The following is a 19,118-nucleotide window of genomic DNA, read 5'->3' as shown; positions in this document are numbered from 1 at the left end:
GAGGTGTAAGCATAGCAGTGAAATATCTGTAAAGCAAACCTGCATTGATTCAGGCTTTCTTGGCTCTGACACGGACTCCAGAATTTTATGCTCCTAAGCTGTAGGACTTTCCCATGTGGTCATGTTTCTAAATGAAAAGTGTTTCTTCTTTGACAACAGAAGCGAGCTGGGTAAGTAGTGTTTTTATTACAGAAAATGGCTACCTGCAAAATGAAAGTGGTAAAGTGTTACCAGACACCAGAAGTGTTGGTGCCTGTGGCCCTGAGGTGCCTGAAGTGTGGTTGTAGGTGGTGCTCACTGACAGCTCACATATGTCTGTCCCTTATCATGTAAAGTTTGGTCCTTCCCTTTGGCAGGCTGGTGGTGCTTATTTTGTAATAACTGCTGGGCTTGAAAATATGGAAGTACTGAACAACTTCGTCTTTCTTGCTGATGTTTCTCTTTTACTTCTATTCTGCTTAGTATTGGATCTTAAAAAGTCCAGGAGTCCAACTGAAGTGAGCCATCCAGTGTGAATTTAGTAATGCTTGAGCTGATTAAACTTTGGTTCTTGGGGAGGGGCAGGATGTTCAGTGGTGCCTTGGAGTTTGAACCATGTTTCTTGTGCTCTGTGCCTTGTTCTCTAATGAGACACTCCATTATGCAATGCTGCAACCACGGGTGGCTGTCTTTGCCATTGGGCATTTCCTGTGTGTGTAATGGGCAGCTGGGCTGGGATTCATCCAGCATTCAAACTTTAAAAGAAATTGTCTTGCTTTTCTCTTGATTGGAATACCATACTTTTAAATTGTATTTGGAGTTAGATGAGTCTGGGGGCGGAGGGGGGCGGTTTCTCAGCATTTGTTTTGCTTCATTTGAACAACAGTCCACAGCTAAAACTGCCAAATCACTTAGGCTCTCATTAAACCTTTCTCTGAGAGTGCTAATAAAGCATTGTGGTAGGGAAGGATGGCAGACATCCCACAGTTCCCTACTGCATGTGAATTCAAGTTTCTGTGAGAGTTGATGTTTTAAGGAATTGGTGGTTTGTTTTCTTTTCAGGCTGGGAGAACATCAGCTTCTACAGTACTGCCTTGCTAATGGAACCCCAGCATGAGGCCTCGGGGTTTGTTTGGTTTTGTTTGGTTTTACACGATTCTCATCTCAAACCTCTGAAGCATTAATGGGCCTGGCATTCACACCTCAATAACCTGCTTTCATCAGCTTTTGGGGAGCTTTAGTTAAACTGTGAAAACTGTTCCTTAGCTGTATGTCTTGACATTTCTTCTTGTGATTTCATGTTTCTCACTGAAGACCTGCTTATAATTGTCATGTCAAGATGAAAAATCCCTCTTAGAGAGTGGTTATTAACAGTTGGGAGTCAGGAGCACGGTTGCAGCCTCAGTCACCAGCAACTCTGCAGATCTTTGATAAGAACCAAACAGTAGAAGGGGTAGCTGGGTGAGTCCCATCTCTGCAGGCCCAGTTAAATGCTGATAGGAGCCCATGACTGCCCAAGAAACCCTTGCATACCAAAATCCAAGCAATTATCTGGGAGCAACAGCAGGAAGACCTCTGGGGACACTGAGAGGCAAAATAACCACCCTGTTAATGGTTGTCCTCAAGACAAGAAAACAGCTGTGGTTGATGGTGCAGAGAAATGTGGTTTGGTGAGCTGGGTACATGAGAATCCCATCAGATAGAATGGAGGTGGTAACTGTTTTGAAGTTTGTAATGTTCCCTGATGTCTCAGGGAGCACCTTGTCATGATCAATTATTTAGAAAGGGGTAAAAACGCTTAATGGGACATTAATATGAGGGAATAACCTGAACACAAATTACTGAACAAATTCCATAATTCCATTATTAACAGAAAAGCTGTGTTCTGGCTTCAGTAAGATCTTTCAGTGTCCCCTGTCACCTCTTGATTGGGTCTCAGTTCCTCATCCCTGTGCAGCTCTCTGTGTACCCAGGCCAGTCACACAAAGAGCTGTCACACACCATGGCCAGCCCAGAGCTCTGGCTGCCAAGCCCAGCAGAGATGGCTCCTGGGCCTCCTCTTCAGTGATCATCTTCCTCAGCCTACGACCTCTTCATCCAGGTACCTGTAGGAACTCACCATCTCCAACACCACTGCTGCATTTGTTCAATACCGGCCTGTTTAGTTCACAAGTGACAGGTGACAGGTTCTGAGGAACAGGTAACAAGTGACTGGACTACAGGAAATGGCCTTCAATTATGCCAGGGAAGGTTTTGACTAGACACTAGGAAATTTTTTTTCAAAGGGTTGGAAAGGACTGGAAGACTGCCAAGGACAGTGGTGGAGTTACCATCCCTGGAATTGGCACCTGAGGACAGAGTTTAATGGTGAACATGGTTGTGGATGTTGATTGTTGAACTCAATGATCTTAAAGGGCTTTTCCAGCCTCAGTGATCCTGTGATCCTAAGAAGTTTAAGGTAGGAAGGGTTGGCCAGAAGATCAGCAGCATGAGTGAACAGCCCTCACTTGGCAGGTGGTATGTGCAGGAGTCAGTGCACACCTAAAACAACTCACAATGTCTTTCTGTTCCTTTTATTTATGTTCAGGTATACACTTACAGTATTTGTGAGAATAATGATCAGATGATGTCTTTGAGTAAAAAGACTATTCAGTGGGAGGAATCAACATTTGACCAATACTCAGGGTTATTACAGAGTGGGAAAAAAGAGTTTCAGAGTTTCTGCTATTTTTTGATGCATTTAAGGATTTCCCCTTTCTTAGTGGTTTCCTTGGTTGGGCTTTTTGCAGAGGAGCATGGTAGGAGGAACAACATTTTCTGAAAAATGGGGAAATGTGATTGTGAAAAAAGAACAGGTTTCCTTTAGATTTGGCTGGCTCCTTGGGTTGTTTTTTCACTTTGATGCAGATGAACAAACACTAATGACATTAAAGCTCCTGTGCTAAGTGGTACCCATTCAGGACAGCCATATGGGCACTCATGTTTGCAGGACAAAATTAAGGGCATAGTAGGCTTAGCTTCATATTCAAATATAATGCAGTCCTAAAAGTACAGAATTTCCACCCCTTTTGGGACAAAAGTAAATCTAAGCCAGCTGTGACATTTAAGTACCAGTCATAGTGTACAGGATGATTACATCTCAGAAACAAAGCTTAGTAGTTGTCTCCTTAGAGCCCATCAACCACAATAACACTGCAATATATACAATTTTCATCACCAGAAGAATAGCTCCATACCAAAAATTACTTGGGGCAGTTTACTGCAGTAATGGCCAAAGGGATGCACATGATGAAGATTTTCATTTTGTACTATGGTTTATCTACAGTTGATGATGAAAGAATTATGCCTCCTAATGCTCTTTTCCAAGATGACAATGTTTTACTCATATTAAAGGTAGAGGAATGAGATGAGCTGTGAGTGGTTGGATCTTGTGAAAAATGAAGTTTTAAATGTGTACTTCATTGTCTAAATGCTCACAGATGACTTGTCTCCCTATAATAACCTTAGAAAATGTGTTGGCAGCATATCACAATTAATAATCCATACTCATGTGCTACAGGCAGTCCAAAATTCCCCAGACATATTTCTTACCCAAGCTTATACCAGATTAAAATCAAATCCTACATTTGTGCCAAAAATTGAACAGCAGTCATCTCCCAGCAAAATAATTTTACCTAACTGACTCAAGAGTCTTAAATTCCTGATTTTTCCCCAGAGTGAAATTCACATTATTCTCATATTAATGTATATATCCTTCAGTCACCTGCAAAAGAATCCCATAACCATGCAGTAGGGATTGCACAGACAGTGGAAGGTGCTGTACACACGTAGCATTACTGTAGGTTTTCCTGGCCTTCTAGATTGTGTAAGATCCTTTAACATTAATGGGGACAAGTTTTCTCTCTAGGGTGATGTTGAATTTCTCTTTGAGGGTTTTTTCCACCTCTTCATCTTCAAGAGTTACAAATTCCACCAGATCCATGTTTTCCTTGTAGTTGTACGTGGTCTCAGTGAGCGTCCACCCAATTAGCGCTCGGAATCCGTCGGTGGTCTGGAGGGTGCAGATGGACTTCTTTGTGAAGAGGGAATCTGGAGAGGTCTGGAGGTATGTGCACTGGAAACGGAAATCTTCCACTGTCCGTGGCTCAAGGCTGAACATATAAATTTTCCGACACTCTTTTTTCTCCAGCAGGTCGGAGTTGGAGAAGCTCTGATTGGGGATGTATTGTTTCCGTCTCATTTTCTCCAGGTACCAGACACCGTTTTTCTCCGTGAAGCGGAAGACGCCGGGAGCCTGGGGCTGGTCCTTCCCTGACACAAGCTCCATGGGCTGCCACATCTGGTAGGACACCCCAAAACCTCCATCGACGACGTAGGCTTTGCCATCGATGACGACCTTTACCACGAGGTGGGTCATGAGGGTGGCATAGGCGTTCTGGTGGGGGTTGAACACGTAGGCTCCCAGGAAGCTGGTGTCATAGCCCAGCCCCTTCAGCACCCAGCCCAGCAGCTGGTTGTTCTCCATGCACCACCCACCCCTCTTCCTCCGCACTATCTTGTTGTAAACGTGCTCCAACTCCAAAGTGATTTTCTCCCCGCAGTGGATGCTGAGGTTTTCGAAGGGAACGGCACGGATGTGGTGCTGGAATATATCGGTTAAGGTCTCCAAATCTTGTTTTTCAGTGGAGCCTTTATAGCCAGTTCTTGCAAAATACTCTTCAAGGTTCATCTCACCTGTAAAGGAAGGAATTGTGTTTTGGTTTCTTTACATCGGTGATTTATGATGCTGTGAAAATCTGCCCTGCCTCTGCCAGCAAAGATTCTTTAATCTACTGAACCTCATCAGAACAGCTTTTAAAGGAAACAAGAATTCCTATCAAATGGTTCCCTGAGCAAAGAGCAGTGCACGTGAGGGTTTGCTTTTGTCTTAGAGTCATCCCTCTGGCAAACAGGTGATGCCATTTCAGTTTCATATGAGGCAGCTGCAAGATGAGGATTTGCTGTATTTGCATTGTAACAGCAGGGTTAAGAAGAAATATAAGATCATGCTGGAGAATGTGTACAAGGCCTCATGAAAAATGATCTAAAGCCACTGTTGAGTGACAGGACTGTCACTGGAGGAGGCAGTGTCATCTGCCAGTGGGAGGAAGGACAGTCTGAGCCAGAATTCACATGTTCTTTTCATGAGTCTGCCACTGATGGACACGACAGTAAATGAATCACTCGTTCAGTACACGTTGCTCTTCCATCACTTACAAAAAGTTAACATGAAAAGTAAAGTGACAAGCTTTATTCTGATAAATATAACTGAAAAAACTCTGACTTTTGAAAGAGTCACAGAGCACTGAGTCTTGTGTCTGCTCTGACCACTGTAGAAGCTTACTTTGGTGTTGGAATAATGGATCTGAACAGAGGTGAGCAGCCTAAAAGACAAGGAGCACATCTCCATTCTCACAGGCCACCCTGAGAATGAAGAGGGTCTGCTTTACTCTCTCTGGTCCTGAACTTTCTCAAAACTCACCAATCCTTAAACTCAGCAGTGAACTGTTTTGCAATGCTTACTGCAGACTAGAATTTCTCAAGGTGATTCTCAGTGGCAGATTCATGCTGTGCATATTCGTGGTGTAGAGGCAGCTGTCCCAAGTAAATGGAGAGCACCAGCAAAATCTACACATTACCTGCTACAGAGAGGAATTTAGCTTCCAGTGATATCTGAGTGTACTGTTGGAGGATATGTTCAATGTAATATTTGTTAAGTGTAATGTAAATGTCATGGCACTTTTGATTTGCAGAATCTATTTGATCCTATCACTCTGACTGTGAATGCTAAATAGATCACACCAGTATAAAACTGGTTCTCAAGTTTGTATTATTTGTAATTTTCTTTCTGCAGCTCTATAATATGCTTGATCAGCATTAGATCTGGACTGTAGGAGATGAAAGCTACTGTTCTTTTGAAATGTGAGCAGACCACATGAAAAGACAGGTACAGAAAAGGTCATCACACAAATGTGGCTATGATTTATGCAGAGAAAAACATCAACAGAAGAATTTTAAAGGTGCAAATGAAGGTGTTTGTACAAAAATATTCCTTACCAGGACTATACAGTGTCAGCAATTCCACTGTTGAAAATATGTTATTTCCTTTATCCTAATACATCAGCACATGGGTTTTGCACAACTCAGAGTCTGTAATTTTTTCAAGTTGTTTTTAAAGAGCTGTAATTTTATTCCCCTAAAGAAGAATCTATTGATTATTAGACCGAACTTTTGCTTCCTTTGCACTTGCAATACTTTAAAATAAATTTAAGTATCTAAAAGCACGACTTCTAACAAGAAGTTGCAGTTCTAAATTCGTATCTACTATTGTACCTAAACAAAAGAATCTATTTTATAGTGAAGTGAAGCTTCTCCTGAAGAGTGAAAGGTAGAAGAATTGAAATTGCACATCACTGCTTTGCCCTCTTTAAGAGCCCCTGTTTAGCAGGTGATATTTTAGCTCTATATCCACACATTTTTAGAACATTTTTCCTAGAGAATGTTGCTTACGTTATTGTCCATGACCTTTACCATCATAAAGAAACCAGGTTTTCTGTATCTTTCTTTGGAGGGATTTTTTTTTTAAGAAAATAAACTTACCTCTTATGAGATCCCTTTTTATTTATTGCAGTATTCAGTTTCTGGGTGGTTTATTACAGGGGCAGCAGTCAGTGAAGCCAGGAGTGGCTACAGATTGTGAGGGTTGTCTTTCTAAGCTCTGCTGGTCCTCGCTCCTCAATCTTAAATTCCAAGAAAGGGCAGAGTCCACCCAAAATGAATTCACATTTTTGGACTTCGCTGATCCGTGAGCAAATTAAACTTTGTTTCTTCCCTATTAGTAGATGTTTATGCCTTCCCCTAGTTAAGACCAGAATGAACTCGTTTTTTTCTCATCTAAAATAATTACAGTAGGCTGTTGCAAATGGTGCTGTAACTTTTAAAAATTAAATATTGTTATTTTGCAAACCAGCACTTTGCAGTGGAGGGTGTTCATCTGTGCCCTGATGGGTACACTGAGGTGCCAAGGTGTTGCAGGCTGTGTGTCCCTGAGCTCCACAAATGGCCCTTCTTTGCCCCTTCTTTGTTCAACTCCTCAGCTTCAGCAGGGACTTACTGTGGAGCTGCCACACCTAATGAATGCCATGGCAAATATTTATTTGCATTTCTGCTCTAAAACCTGGCCTCTTGCATCCTCAAAGCGCTGCAGTGCTGTTCACTTAATTCTCCCCCAGTCAAGCCTGTCTCCCTCCTCTTCACTGGATGGAGGAGGAATATCAGAGGAGGCTTCTTTGGGAAAGGCAAAGAGCACATTAGACTGCACCTGCACAGTCTGTTGAGTTTTAGGCACATCAGGTAACCCTCAGGTCTGTGTGATTAACTAAAACAAACATCAAAGTCTTTTCCTTGGCTGATGTTCTTCTGTCACCCTCTTTCATGGCACATCCTGTACAGTGCCACAGGCATCATCAGGTAAAAGGCTTCTGTGCTATGCTGTGAAACCACACTGGTGGCATGTCCTCACTTCCCACGGCTTTCTTTTGCATCCACACTTTTTAAGTTTGTTTTTTTTTTTTTTTGTGCAGAATACTGTTTGTAATAAATACAAAGACTGTTATCTATAATAATGTCATGTCCTCTTGAAATCTCATGAAGGCTTGGTCCCAAAAGTTTAGATTATAGTTTGCAAAGATTGATCTAACTTTTTTTCCAGTTTTGATACCAAAAGCCTGATTTTTAGGAACTGTTGAATCATTTCATCTTCTACAGATTTTATTTTGAATTCAGAGACACAGATAAATCAGAGTCAGAAAAAGTGTGTACTCAAAATTAGAGAGATTTGGGGGGGGCTTTAGCTACCCTTGGATAAATATCCTACTTTAAGTCAATTTCTGGAAAAGGAACAGCACTCAAATCTTTCAACTTTTCATAAGCTAATCAGCACCTAATGGTGGCTTGTTTTGAGAAAGTCTTAACATTTCTTTTTTTCTACAAAGTCTTTAAAAGCCAAATTCAGCTCTACTTTAAGACTATTGAAGGAAGTGAATATTTGTAAAAGTCGCTGAGAAGATTAGAAATAATGCCAAAAAAGGTGAGGGGTCTTTCATGTAAAATGGTAACAAAGCCTCTCCTTCTGCATCATTTTAGTCTCATTTGCCACAAAATATATCTGCAATAAAATTACTTCTTGAGAAGGTGAATAAAAAGTTAAGGAGTCAAAAAACAATTTCCATATGTAATATAGTAATAGTATATAGTATAGTAATATGTCTTGGTTTCTAAAGAAGGAGAGGTTTCATAAAAAAATATGCAATCAATATATGCAGTTAATTAGCAATGTACTGGAATTTACCAAGCTTTGTGACTAGCTTGAGTTAAAAATGAGATTATTGTAATTAATCTTAATTTTAGAATTTTCCTCTTGGCTATTTAAAGATCCATCTAGCCCAGTGTTACAGTTAGATCTTATCCACTAAATTAGGTGGCAAGCCACGAACATTTACTGGTACAAGTTTGTTCTCCAGTACTATATTGAATTTATCTTTCAGAGTCTTCTCAACCTCTTCATCTGTAAGGGTTGTGATGTTCACCAGGTCCATGTCCTCTGTGTACTTGTACTTCATGTCAGTGAAGGTCCATCCAACTAAGGCAAGGAACCCACTGGTGGTCTGGAGAGTGCAGATCGACTTCTTCTGAAGGATGTTATCTGGGGACACTTGAAGGTAGGCATTCAGCTCCTGGAAGTCATCTATATGCCGTGGCTTGAGAGTAAATCTATATATTTTTCGGATATTCCCCAGTTCTGGAGTATCAGGGATGTCTTTATTACTGTGCTCAGGAATATAATGCTTCCTTTTGACTTTCTCTAAGTACCACATGCCGTCGTCTTCCATGAGGTGGAAAATGCCAGGGACCTGGGGTTGGTCCTTCCCAGAAATGAGCATCAGTGGATGCCACATCTGGTAGGCTCCACCAAACCCAGCATCTACTATGTAGGAATCTCCCTGGATCACCACCTTCAGCAGGATATGGTTAATCTCAGCAGTGTACCCCTTCTCTGCTGGTTCATAGCTGTTTGCACCAAGAATACAGACCTCATACCCTAATTCTTGCAGGGCCCAAAAGAGGAGGTGGTTGATTTCCAGGCACCATCCACCACGTTTCTTTCTCACAATCTTATTGTAAGTAGACTGCAAATCCAGCTCGATGGCCTCCCCACTATGCATGCTGAGGTTCTCAAAAGGAATGGCCTGGATGTGATGCTGGAAGATGGCTGTCAGGGTTTGCAAGTCTGCATCCTTATGGGGCTTGTTGTAAGATATTCTTCCAAAATACTCCTGAATATTCATTTTGCCTGAGTGAACAGAAAAGTAGCCAGTTACTGCTGTGCAGCTGTCAAGGGCTTCACTCCTGTTTCTGTAGCACAGGTTAACCAGCCTGCAAATGTAGTCTGGGCCATTTTATTGAGGATATAAAAGAATTTTATTTCTTTAAAAAGAGACAAGAACAAGAGCAGGTGGCAATAATGCTTTCCTCTCTCAGGGGCTGCCTTCAAACCGGGTGGATGTTTTTCCTATGGGAAGATACAGCACATACCATAACAGAATCTCTGGCCACAGAGGAGGATCCCACATGACAAAAGTTTTTGAAAAGCAAAAAACAACAGTTTTGCAGAAAAGCTGCCATACCATACCAGCACAAAAGTCACAGCAAGATCTTACTGTTTCTTTTACCATACCAGGTAAGCAATTCGTTCTTTATCCCACAGGTAATTTAACTGGAAGGTTTTGCATTCATGGATTCAGTTAACTGGGATTAACATCTCAGTGTGTCACCATTTCAGACAGGTTTCTATGTGGAGTAGATCGTTGTTTTCTTAATCTCTTAAATTTCCCTGGGGAGTTTAGACAGGGCTTTGGCTGTGAAAGGAAGGGACTTTAATTTTTTTAAACTTAAGGATCACAGGAATTGATATAAAAGTACATACAAGGCATACTCATAATCTTTTGGTTTCTTTGACTATATTTTACAAACTAAAGGTGTTCGTTTAAGATCAAATTATTTTATCAATTATTATTGATAATAATTATTGATTAAATTATATCAAAATATTTTATGTCTTTGTATCTCTGATCCCCTTTCATTAGCAGAAAGACACTGTCATTGGCACTGGTTGTGTGGGCAAGATACAAAAGATTCCCTGCAAGACTTCTAATTCAGTGACTCATCTTCTCTCTGCAAGGATTTATTTTGCCTTTAGTTTAGGTTTAATTTGGCTATTTTCCATGCAAGGATATTTGTTGTTCAGAACAATTCACACTCTGTTAAGGGCTGGGTTAATTTCCAAAAAATCTTAGGATTTCTTGCTTCCTTCAACTGGCTGAATGTTCCCTGGGAGGATTTTCCAAAAATCCTTTGATGTGGGTGAGATGGGACAAATTCCCTTCCACCAAATATTCTCAGTTTTGGTCCAACTGTTTCCCCCAGCAGTTTGACCCCGTGTCTATGCCAGAAGGTGTGATAATCTCACCTCAAATCCATAGGTGGAAGAGCTCCCACCCCAGCAGATGAGCACATCCAATGGCCTAATCTCTGGTCTTTAATCCCAGTCTTGATGCCAGCAGCACAACTCACATGACTTGGGTGTATTGCTCCTGATCTGCACTAGTACCAGCATTCAGACTGGCTAATGCAAACCCACAGGAAAATGTGATAGAATAGAGAATTATCTCAATACAGGAATAAGAAATAAACATTTTCACTTCAAAAGGACCCAAAGAGTCTACATGAAAAAAACAGTAATGTCTCTTTGATACTGCATTTTATGATTTTTTCCATCCCTTTTTTTGGACAAGGGCACTCATCTCTGGCAGGATCTCCTTGGAAACACTTGTAGGGAGCCATTTCCTTCCCAACACACAGCACATGTGTTCACTGGCAGGCTCATCCTGTGGTACTCATTTTTCTTTCTATTCCCACCTTCAGCAATTTTACATAGGAAGATAGAAACATTTTTACCCCATGCAGGTGTTGAGCTGAACCTCTGTAACCAGCAGGAGTCCAGAGGAGTGCATCAGCCTGGTGGGTCTGACATGCTTGGAAATTTGCCTTCAAGGAAAACCAGATCATTCCCTGCCCTGGTCAGCAGCAGAAGGCCTGATGCCCTCCCTATAACCCATCTCCTGGGTCTGTGTGTCCCCATTACATGGGAAAAGCACAGGATAAAACCAGCTCCCCTCATCCAGCCATGGAGAGCCCCCATGGGGTGCTGGCAATGAGGCTTCAGGGAAATATATTGGAAAAGCATTTTGGGAAATTCCCTGCCCGTGCCTCAGTTTCCCTAGCTGTCCCTTCTCTGGTCTCATCAATTTAAAGTCTGCTCCAGAGACAGCCTTGTGGTGGCTGACAGAATGTGCTCTGATCTCAATGAATACTTAAAGAGGTTTAAGTCTAATAAAGCTGCACTACAACATCATTGACATTAGGGAGCATCCACATAAATCAGAGTTTATTCCCTTGCTTTCCTGGAGGCAGATTTTTCCTTGGCACAGCCATGTGTGAGCCATGAGGCTGCAGCAGTGAGCAAACCCTCTCCTGAGGGACACTCTGCTTTCCAAAACTGAGCTGCCAAATATCCCGAGCCTCGGTCCAGATCTCAGCCTTATTTGCTTCTGCCTCTGCAGCAGCTGAGCTTTGCTCAGCACTCGTGCAGCTTGGTGGGCAGTGAGATTCAGATGTTAGCTCTGCCTGTCTGCACAAGTCCCTCGGGACCACTGGGTCCTTTTGCAATTAGGCTGAATATCAGGATCAGTTCTTCTCTGCTAAAAATCATAACGGACTTCCAAGGCTGGATCCTCTTGCACATGCCTACACTGCTTGTTTGATTCTAAGTTACACTGTGAGTTAATAGCTGCATTTGTCATACACTCTGGCTCAGCATAAAGCATTAGTTTAACTCTCAAACATTCGATGTTGCACTTGGAACACTCCTTGCAATGCTCACTCACCATCAGCCCTGGGCTTCCTGTAGTTTATGCTTTGCTGATACGCCTGCAGTGCTGTGCACAGGGTGGGCTTTCCCAGAGGGGCTGACCCAAAGCTGCAGGAGGAAGTTAAAGATCAGGCATACAGTGCTTACCTCTCAGGCAGTCAGCTCAGATTTTCCACCCTGGGCTCTTCCAAAGTTCCCAGGACGAGCTGCACTGGCAACTGCTGCTCTTAAAGGGCCAGGCTGCCTTTACTGGCTGTCAGGGACAGCCTTATCTCCAGGAGGGCAGCCAAAGAGGGGAGAGAGTTTCTTCTCTTACAGTAGTTTATATTCTGACGGTTTTATCGGTTTATTTGTATTGGCATATATGTGGAAAACCCTGTCATGCAACTCGTTGTGTTACGTGCTGCACAGAGAGCCTGAAAATCATCCAGTCCCCAAACTGCTTCTAACATAGAGGAGAATTTAACCTTCCATGTCACTGAATGACAGCTGAAGTGCAAAGCATGGGTTTCATGAGCAATTTTTTAAGTGGTTATAACCTATAAACCCATCCCCTGATCCTGGCAGGTCACCCAGGGGCTTCAGTGTCTGGGGCACCTTGGTGGGTGCTCCCATGATAAAGCAGCAAAGCTCTCATGCAGAAATGATGCAGATTTTACATTGTTGACACTGATGTGGTCTGGATCCCTGTAGGAAGTGACTGAGTAATCCAGGGCAGGAAGTCACTGATTTATTGGTGGGGATGGCAACTGTTGAACTAATCACACCACACTGAGCTCTCACTCGGGGCTGACACCAGCCCCCGCAAGGCAACAAAGTCAGGTTTGCCAAGTCACATAGCTGCCTAAATTCCCTGGGGTTCAAAGAGAAGCCATGTCCTTCAAAAGGGAAGATCCTGCTCCCATAAAACCCTGAGCACCCTGAACCTGCTGTGCCTTTAATATTTGCCTCCAAAGTTAATGATAAGGAAAAAGCAAACTTTTGCAATCTGAAAAGAAACTTTTTTTTTTTTCTTTTTTTTTCCTTCCAACAGCAAATTTCATTGTATTGCTCAGCAGTACACTGTGCCTGTGTGGGTGAGCAGGAGCACTGAGCTGTGCAGAGGCACACACTCCAGAAGATGAGTCAGTGGAACGAAAAGTTTCTCCACATTGCACCTCGGGGCAATGGACACAACGCCCTACTCTGATCTTAAAGGTCTGTGATTTTATAGCTCTGGACTCATTCCCCTGAGCCTATAGAATAGCATAAAGTGCAGGAAACACCCTGACACAGGAGAGAGAAGTGAGCACAGCCCTTTTTAGCTGTATCCTATGTTTATTCCCACAATGGATGGAGATTTTGGCTCTGCATGGATCTTCTCCTGCCCCACAGCTTTGCAAGACCTGCCTGGACTTTTACCTGCATCCCGATGCTTTGTCCCTGCTGTCTCACTGAGTTTAGCTCTCCCATTAATCTGGGGGCCACAGAAAAACACAGGTCATAAACAAGCCAGATTCTGGGACAATTTCTTCTGATCATTTGTGTTGCAAGCTGCTGGTCCACACCATAAGAAGCCTCTCTTTCTTTTACAACCACGTTTCATTTTCTTATAGGATGGGAGGGCCTCATGTGCTACGAAGAACTATTGCACCCCTGCAGCCAAGCACATGTAAGTGAATTTGACTCTGGGAAGACAGGGGTTTCAGGAGCTTGCTGTTTCTCTAAGAAATATATTTGAACATGCAGAATAGCAGCTTTTATTAAATCTAAACTGCTAGTTCTAGAAAGCTGCATAACAAGTGAAAAAGGTTCAGTGAGTTATTGTGTTTTTAAAAGCCTTAGCTGGAAAATGTTAGCACATACAAATAATCATGACAACTTCGGTGATTAATGACTTCTTTTTTTTTATTTTGGGAATACATGCTGTAATTTGGGGGGGAAAAAATATCTGGATAATTCTAGTTCACAGTGCTTGATTTTTTTATTTAATTGTAATTCACTAATATAATTTGCTTAATTATAAGTGCATAGTTGTAATGCTTCCAAGATTTGTACATAAAGGAACATCAAGCATCTTTTCAAAGGGCAAAGTGGTCACATTTGAGTAATTTCTCCTACTAGAAATCTTACCCGTTAGGTATGTGATTAAGATTCATCGTTTCTCCTTATATCAATATAATTAGTATCACTGCAAACACATCCTCAGTAGAACAGATACGTTTCAGAAAAATAATTCTGTGCATGTGTTTTGGTTCAGCCATAATAATTAACGTGCAAAAATACCCAGAGTAGAATCTGATGAAAGGAACCTGTATTCCCAGCAGTCTGCTGCTGAGTGCAAGCAAACAAAATGCTCAGGAGATGCTTTCAGTTCAAAGAAATGCTGCTCTTTGGTTATGTCACCGAGAGAACAGGAGCTGTGCAAAGTCTGAAACAACACAGAATTGTCACTAGCATTTCTTATCATCAGTTCTAAGTCATAAATAACTTGTCCTCAGGTACTCACATGGTGAGTTTGCACAGGTGTGGGATGGCCTGACTGCCATGTGCTGTGGATATGAGAGCAAAAAGAACAGGCTTATAGCTTAACTGGAGAAACTCAGCACAGGATGTCTTTGTGGTTTTGGCTATTATAGTCCCAAAATAATATAGTATTCATTTAAGAGGCAGGTATGATTTTCCTCAGGTGGCAGCACCAGGTAATAAAGACAAAGACATTCAGCTCCATCATTCTGCCCAGCTACACTGGGTGTGTTTTAAAAAAAAGCTTTTAAGAGATGAAAGGAGTAGGGAATGGGCTGAGTCTGCTTCCTGCTAAGCACAAACAGAAGGGCAATGATTTGATTGAGCTGGACAGAAATTATTTGTACCCAACCTAAAAAGAAATGCAGGAATAGTTGTGAAAATCCATTTATTTTCCAGATTCTTGCTAGTAAGTTCTGCCTTGCACTGGTATAGATGGAAGGAGAAAGATTAACCTTTGGATGCTTGTCAGAAAGAGAGGGAAGAATTGCCTGTAATGCCACTGAATTGAATTGTAATTCAGGCAGTGAGTTAGAACAGAGACAGCCTGCTCGTATTGACAGGTACAAATTTCTTGTCTAGTGTTATATTGAATTTCTCCTTCAGTGTTTTTTCTATTTCTTCATCTGCAAGGATTCTGATTTCTACAAGATCCATATTGTCCCTGTAGTTGTACTTCATCTCAGTGAGTTTCCACCCCACCAGTGCCCGGACGCCGTCGGCGGTCTGCAGGCTGCAGATGGACTTGGTCACAAAGAGAGAGTCAGGTGCTGTCTGCAGGTGGGCATTGCAGCCCCTGAACTCCTCAATGTCTCGTGGCTGAAGGGTAAAGAGGTAAACCCGACGGCAAACTTCATTTTCCACATTTTGGGAAGTCGAGGTGCTCTGGTTGAGAACCCGCTGCTTCCTTTTCACCTTCTCGAGGTACCAGGTCCCACTCTCCTCCTGAAAACGAAACACCCCGGGAGTCTGAGGCTGATCTATCCCTGAAATCAGCTCCATTGGCTGCCACAGCTGGTAGGGCATCCCAAAGCCCCCATCCACAATGTAGGATTTGCCATCAAGCTGCACTTGGAGCAGCAGATGATCGATTTCCTCTGGATAGGTGTCGAACTCTGGGACATAAACTCTTGCTCCCAGAAGGGTGACATCGTAGCCAAGAGTTTTCAGGACCCAAGACAGAAGGTAGTTGTTTTCCATGCACCAGCCCCCACGTTTCTTCTTCACTATCTTGTTGTAGGTCGCTTCCAGGTTCAGCTCAATTCTTTCTCCACAGTGGATGCTGAGATTTTCAAAGGGGACAGCTTGGATGTGGTGCTGGAATATATCTGACATGGTAGCCAGGTCTGGCTTATTGTAGGAACCCCGGTAAGAAATTCTGTCAAAATACTCCTTGATGTCCATGCTGCCTCTGAGAGAAGGGTGGGGAAAAATAACAGGTTGTGTCAGAAGTGGTGGAAGGCTCTTCCCCATCCCTTATAACAGGGTGCTCAGAAGAGGAGCAGGATTTGACTAGTGTCTGCATCAAAGGCAGCTGAGTGATAGTGCTGAGAGAATCCAATGGGACGCTGCTGATGAGCACAAATGTTATTTTTATTTGCCTCTTTTACAGCTGTGATGAGAGGCTCCAGCTGTGCTAAGCATATTTCAGCAGAGTTCCTGCCCAGCAAAGCTACAAATCTCTGTAGAAAGGAACAAAAGCAGCAGCAGCAATGTTTCCCTGCTAGAAATTATAGGAACTGAGACTCTCCAGATCTGAACTGCTTTGCTCGTGGTTTGACTCAGCAGAAGCAGAAAACAAACCCTCCCACTCTTGCACTGCGATCCAGAACCTCTTCTTGCTACCAAATCCAAGCAAATCTGTCCTGCCATAGTGTTTGATTCATTATTTAGGCAGCCAGGCATGAGCTGGTCTCACCTGTTCTCCATGCTAGCAGTAACAGATGTGACCTGGAGTGCAGAAGGCTTTTCTAGGACAGAAAAGGCTGTGGGAGGTTTTTTGCAGCATCTGCTGTGAGCTGCCAACCCACAGCACAGCTTAGCTCCCAAGTCCTGCTAATCACAGCCCTTCTCCAGCAACAGGAGGAAACCAAGGTTAGGGCCTAAACTACAGGGTTCAAAGGCCTCACATTTTCTGAGATAATTTTTTGGGATGCAGTTGTTCTTTCTGCTCTTGGTCTTCCCACTGGTGGGTGGCTGCCCATGGGTGAGGGAGCAGGCATTGCCCTGTCTGGGATGGCAGAGGGCTCAGTGCAAGGCTATTTCACAAACACAGGGGTGGAAAGCAGCTCGAGCCCACCCAGCCCTTGATGGAAGGAATGGGATTTTGATGGAGCCAAGTAGTTTTGTTATTTCTCCCCAGGCACTGCTAAATTTCAGACATCTGTAAGTATGGAGCAATGTTGTTCCCATTATTGATCCAAGAGATTCAAAAATGTTCTCAAGTTCCTCTATGCAACTCCCAAAGTAAAACCAAAAGAAAAACATCCAACTGTTCAACAGGATTATATTCCCAATCTGATGAAAAATGGCATACCCAAAATTGTATGGGAATTTTGTGAAGGTACTTTCAGTACATAAACAAAACAGAGAAAATGAAAAATTCCCATTTGGAGTAATATCCTGGAAGAAGCAGAGGGTGCCATGGTTTGGGTTCCCACATAACCTTTAGGATAGAGGCTTTACAAGGACTCTGACTCTTGCACAGTGGCCACCACTGTGTCTCAATATCCAAGCAGGCCTGAGTGATCCACGATGGGGTTAACAGCACCAGAGTCAGGAGGTTCTCTTCATTCAGCTTTTGGCTGTTCCCAGAATTTTCCCAGAACTACAGTTCTATTCATTTCTGAAAACTTGGCACAAGCTTAGTTCTTGCTGTGTGAATTTTAAACCAGCATCCCAGTTAAACTAGTTTTTCCCTTTTTCTCCCTGCCTTTCCCTCCACCACAGCAAGCAGAACATGTGCAGTTAGTTTTTACTTACAGGGAAAATGTTGGTGTGGGTTTGTCTGTCTGTCCATCTCTCGAGGGTGTTTACAGGGCTGTTTTAATGGGGGTTGCTGAAATGAGGCAGATGGCACAAATGCCCGAGTTGCTTGAGACTCACAACTGAGTAAATAAACCAGCTATCCACAACACCGAGCAGCTGAGCTCCCTGCCCTGCCCTTACACCATTTCTGCTGTGTTTTGTCCCCGGGCAGATTTAACTTCCTGGTTAGAGAGCACTCAGCTACCAAGATCCGGGGTTAAGGAAAAGGCTTACCTGGAAAATCAGTTCAAGTGCCAGTGTGTACCTCCGGGGCTTGGGGCTGGTTCTAGGCTAAAGCAAGGCTGGCTGTCCTCTACTTAGCACACACAGGGCTTGAGGACTGCTCTCCAGCTGCTCTTCAGGGGAATGTCCTTTCCTTCAACTTGCTTTCACCCGCCTCTATCAGATTGCAAGGGCTGGGAAAAAAAAAAAAAAAAAAAAAAAAAAAAAAAAAAAAAAAGAAGAAAAAACAAACCCGAAGGGTGGAGCATGAGAGCTGGAGTGAGCCAGCAAAGCCAGCAGCAGTGTAAACCTGGCTGTTGTTCGAGCAGAGGCTGCTTCACATTTTCACTTGTTTGATGCTGTCTCAGCCCTGCTCGAGCTGTCACCAAAATGTTTTTGTTTCAGTAGATTGCTGGATGTACTCGGGTGATGTAGTTTTTTGCTCCCAGTGATTAGATTACTACTTGTTTGGAAATGTGGGGAAGGAAAGCTTGCATGCATTCAGTCTGAGAAGGTTTTTGCACTGTTTCTGAAGAACAGCAAGATTTCAGCACAGTAACCTGCACCTGCAGCCTGCTTACCCCAGTCTGCAGCACAGGAACTTCAGTGCTGCCTTTGCTTCCTTTGCTCTGTGTGATTTTCATGTGGTTTCTATTACAGCAAATTTCATAGAATGTAAGAAAGCAGCATGTCTCCTTTGGTCTTTGCCCACAGGAATCACCTGCAGATGTTATTGATGGTGAGGATGTTCTTGGCACAGTGATGACTATGAAATTTTACCACCTAGGGAGCTCCATCCTCTCAGAGTATTTCATATTGCTTTTGTATCTCCCAATTTTGCTTGCACTTTGTCAAGTCTCATTCATTCCCTGACATCTACAGCTGGATCTTCCCTGTTAGCTCCCCAACAGTAGTTCCAGTCCTTCACATTTGATGTCGATGCCAAGTTCCATTCAAACACTGATTTATTGGGATAATTAGCAGAGATAATAAATCAGATGAAACTAAGATGTCTGTGATAACCCATTACACATCTCCACTCCCATATCAAAATTTGGCTCTGTATCATCCCATCAGTGGCTGGTGTGTGACCCCACAAGAGAGAACCCATGTCCAAGCCACAGGAAGCCGAAGGGAAAGGAGAACCTGCCCCCATCAGGTTTATCTGGGCAGATCCAAATCAGTACAAAGAGAAAGTTTGCACTCCTGTCTGGATCTTGCTGATCTTCTCACAGACCCTCATTTTGAGAGGGAGAAGCCAAAAGTCAAGCAGGCAGATCCCAGTCCTGATGGAAACCATCCTGAAATTCCATGGAGCAGTCTCTGTACAACATGTGAGGAGACCCATCCATGCTCC

At 43.0% G+C, this 19,118-nt stretch overlaps 3 protein-coding genes across 5 annotated transcripts; all 3 read right to left on the bottom strand.

Annotated features, from left to right (window-relative positions):
- Positions 1–2,536: 2,536 nt before the first annotated feature.
- On the bottom strand, positions 2,537–7,398 carry NAT1 (N-acetyltransferase 1). The gene is made up of 2 exons (XM_014874492.2): positions 6,619–7,398; positions 2,537–4,713 (listed from the first exon to the last, which is right to left on the bottom strand). Exon 2 carries the CDS (start codon positions 4,706–4,708, stop codon positions 3,836–3,838), a length of 873 nt encoding a protein of 290 aa, XP_014729978.2. The 5' UTR covers positions 4,709–4,713; positions 6,619–7,398; the 3' UTR covers positions 2,537–3,835.
- A 178-nt stretch (positions 7,399–7,576) lies between these two features.
- On the bottom strand, positions 7,577–17,948 carry LOC106852083 (arylamine N-acetyltransferase, liver isozyme-like). 3 transcript variants are annotated; one of them, XM_088172077.1, is made up of 3 exons: positions 17,774–17,911; positions 12,024–12,115; positions 7,577–9,370 (listed from the first exon to the last, which is right to left on the bottom strand). In XM_088172077.1, exon 3 carries the CDS (start codon positions 9,363–9,365, stop codon positions 8,475–8,477), a length of 891 nt encoding a protein of 296 aa, XP_088028203.1. In that variant the 5' UTR covers positions 9,366–9,370; positions 12,024–12,115; positions 17,774–17,911; the 3' UTR covers positions 7,577–8,474. The 3 variants fall into 3 exon arrangements, with proteins under 3 accessions (XP_088028203.1, XP_014729973.2, XP_014729975.2); XM_014874487.2 differs by lacking the exon at positions 12,024–12,115 and having other exon boundaries at positions 17,774–17,948; XM_014874489.2 differs by lacking the exons at positions 12,024–12,115; positions 17,774–17,911 and adding an exon at positions 12,155–12,232.
- Positions 13,873–15,916, bottom strand: LOC106852084 (arylamine N-acetyltransferase, pineal gland isozyme NAT-3-like). The gene has a single exon (XM_014874490.2). It carries the CDS (start codon positions 15,914–15,916, stop codon positions 15,044–15,046), a length of 873 nt encoding a protein of 290 aa, XP_014729976.2. The 3' UTR covers positions 13,873–15,043.
- Positions 17,949–19,118: the final 1,170 nt, after the last annotated feature.

The sequence above is a fragment of the Sturnus vulgaris genome, chromosome 12 (genome assembly GCF_052056855.1).
Source record: "Sturnus vulgaris isolate bStuVul1 chromosome 12, bStuVul1.hap1, whole genome shotgun sequence".
NCBI classification, from domain to species: domain Eukaryota; kingdom Metazoa; phylum Chordata; class Aves; order Passeriformes; family Sturnidae; genus Sturnus; species Sturnus vulgaris.
This window is presented reverse-complemented; position numbering and strand designations above follow the sequence as displayed.

Excerpts from the sequence above, each read along its gene's own strand:
- NAT1 (XM_014874492.2), bottom strand. The coding sequence starts at position 4,708 with ATGAACCTTGAAGAGTATTTTGCAAGAACTGGCTATAAAGGCTCCACT.
- LOC106852083 (XM_014874487.2), bottom strand. The coding sequence starts at position 9,365 with ATGAATATTCAGGAGTATTTTGGAAGAATATCTTACAACAAGCCCCAT.
- LOC106852084 (XM_014874490.2), bottom strand. The coding sequence starts at position 15,916 with ATGGACATCAAGGAGTATTTTGACAGAATTTCTTACCGGGGTTCCTAC.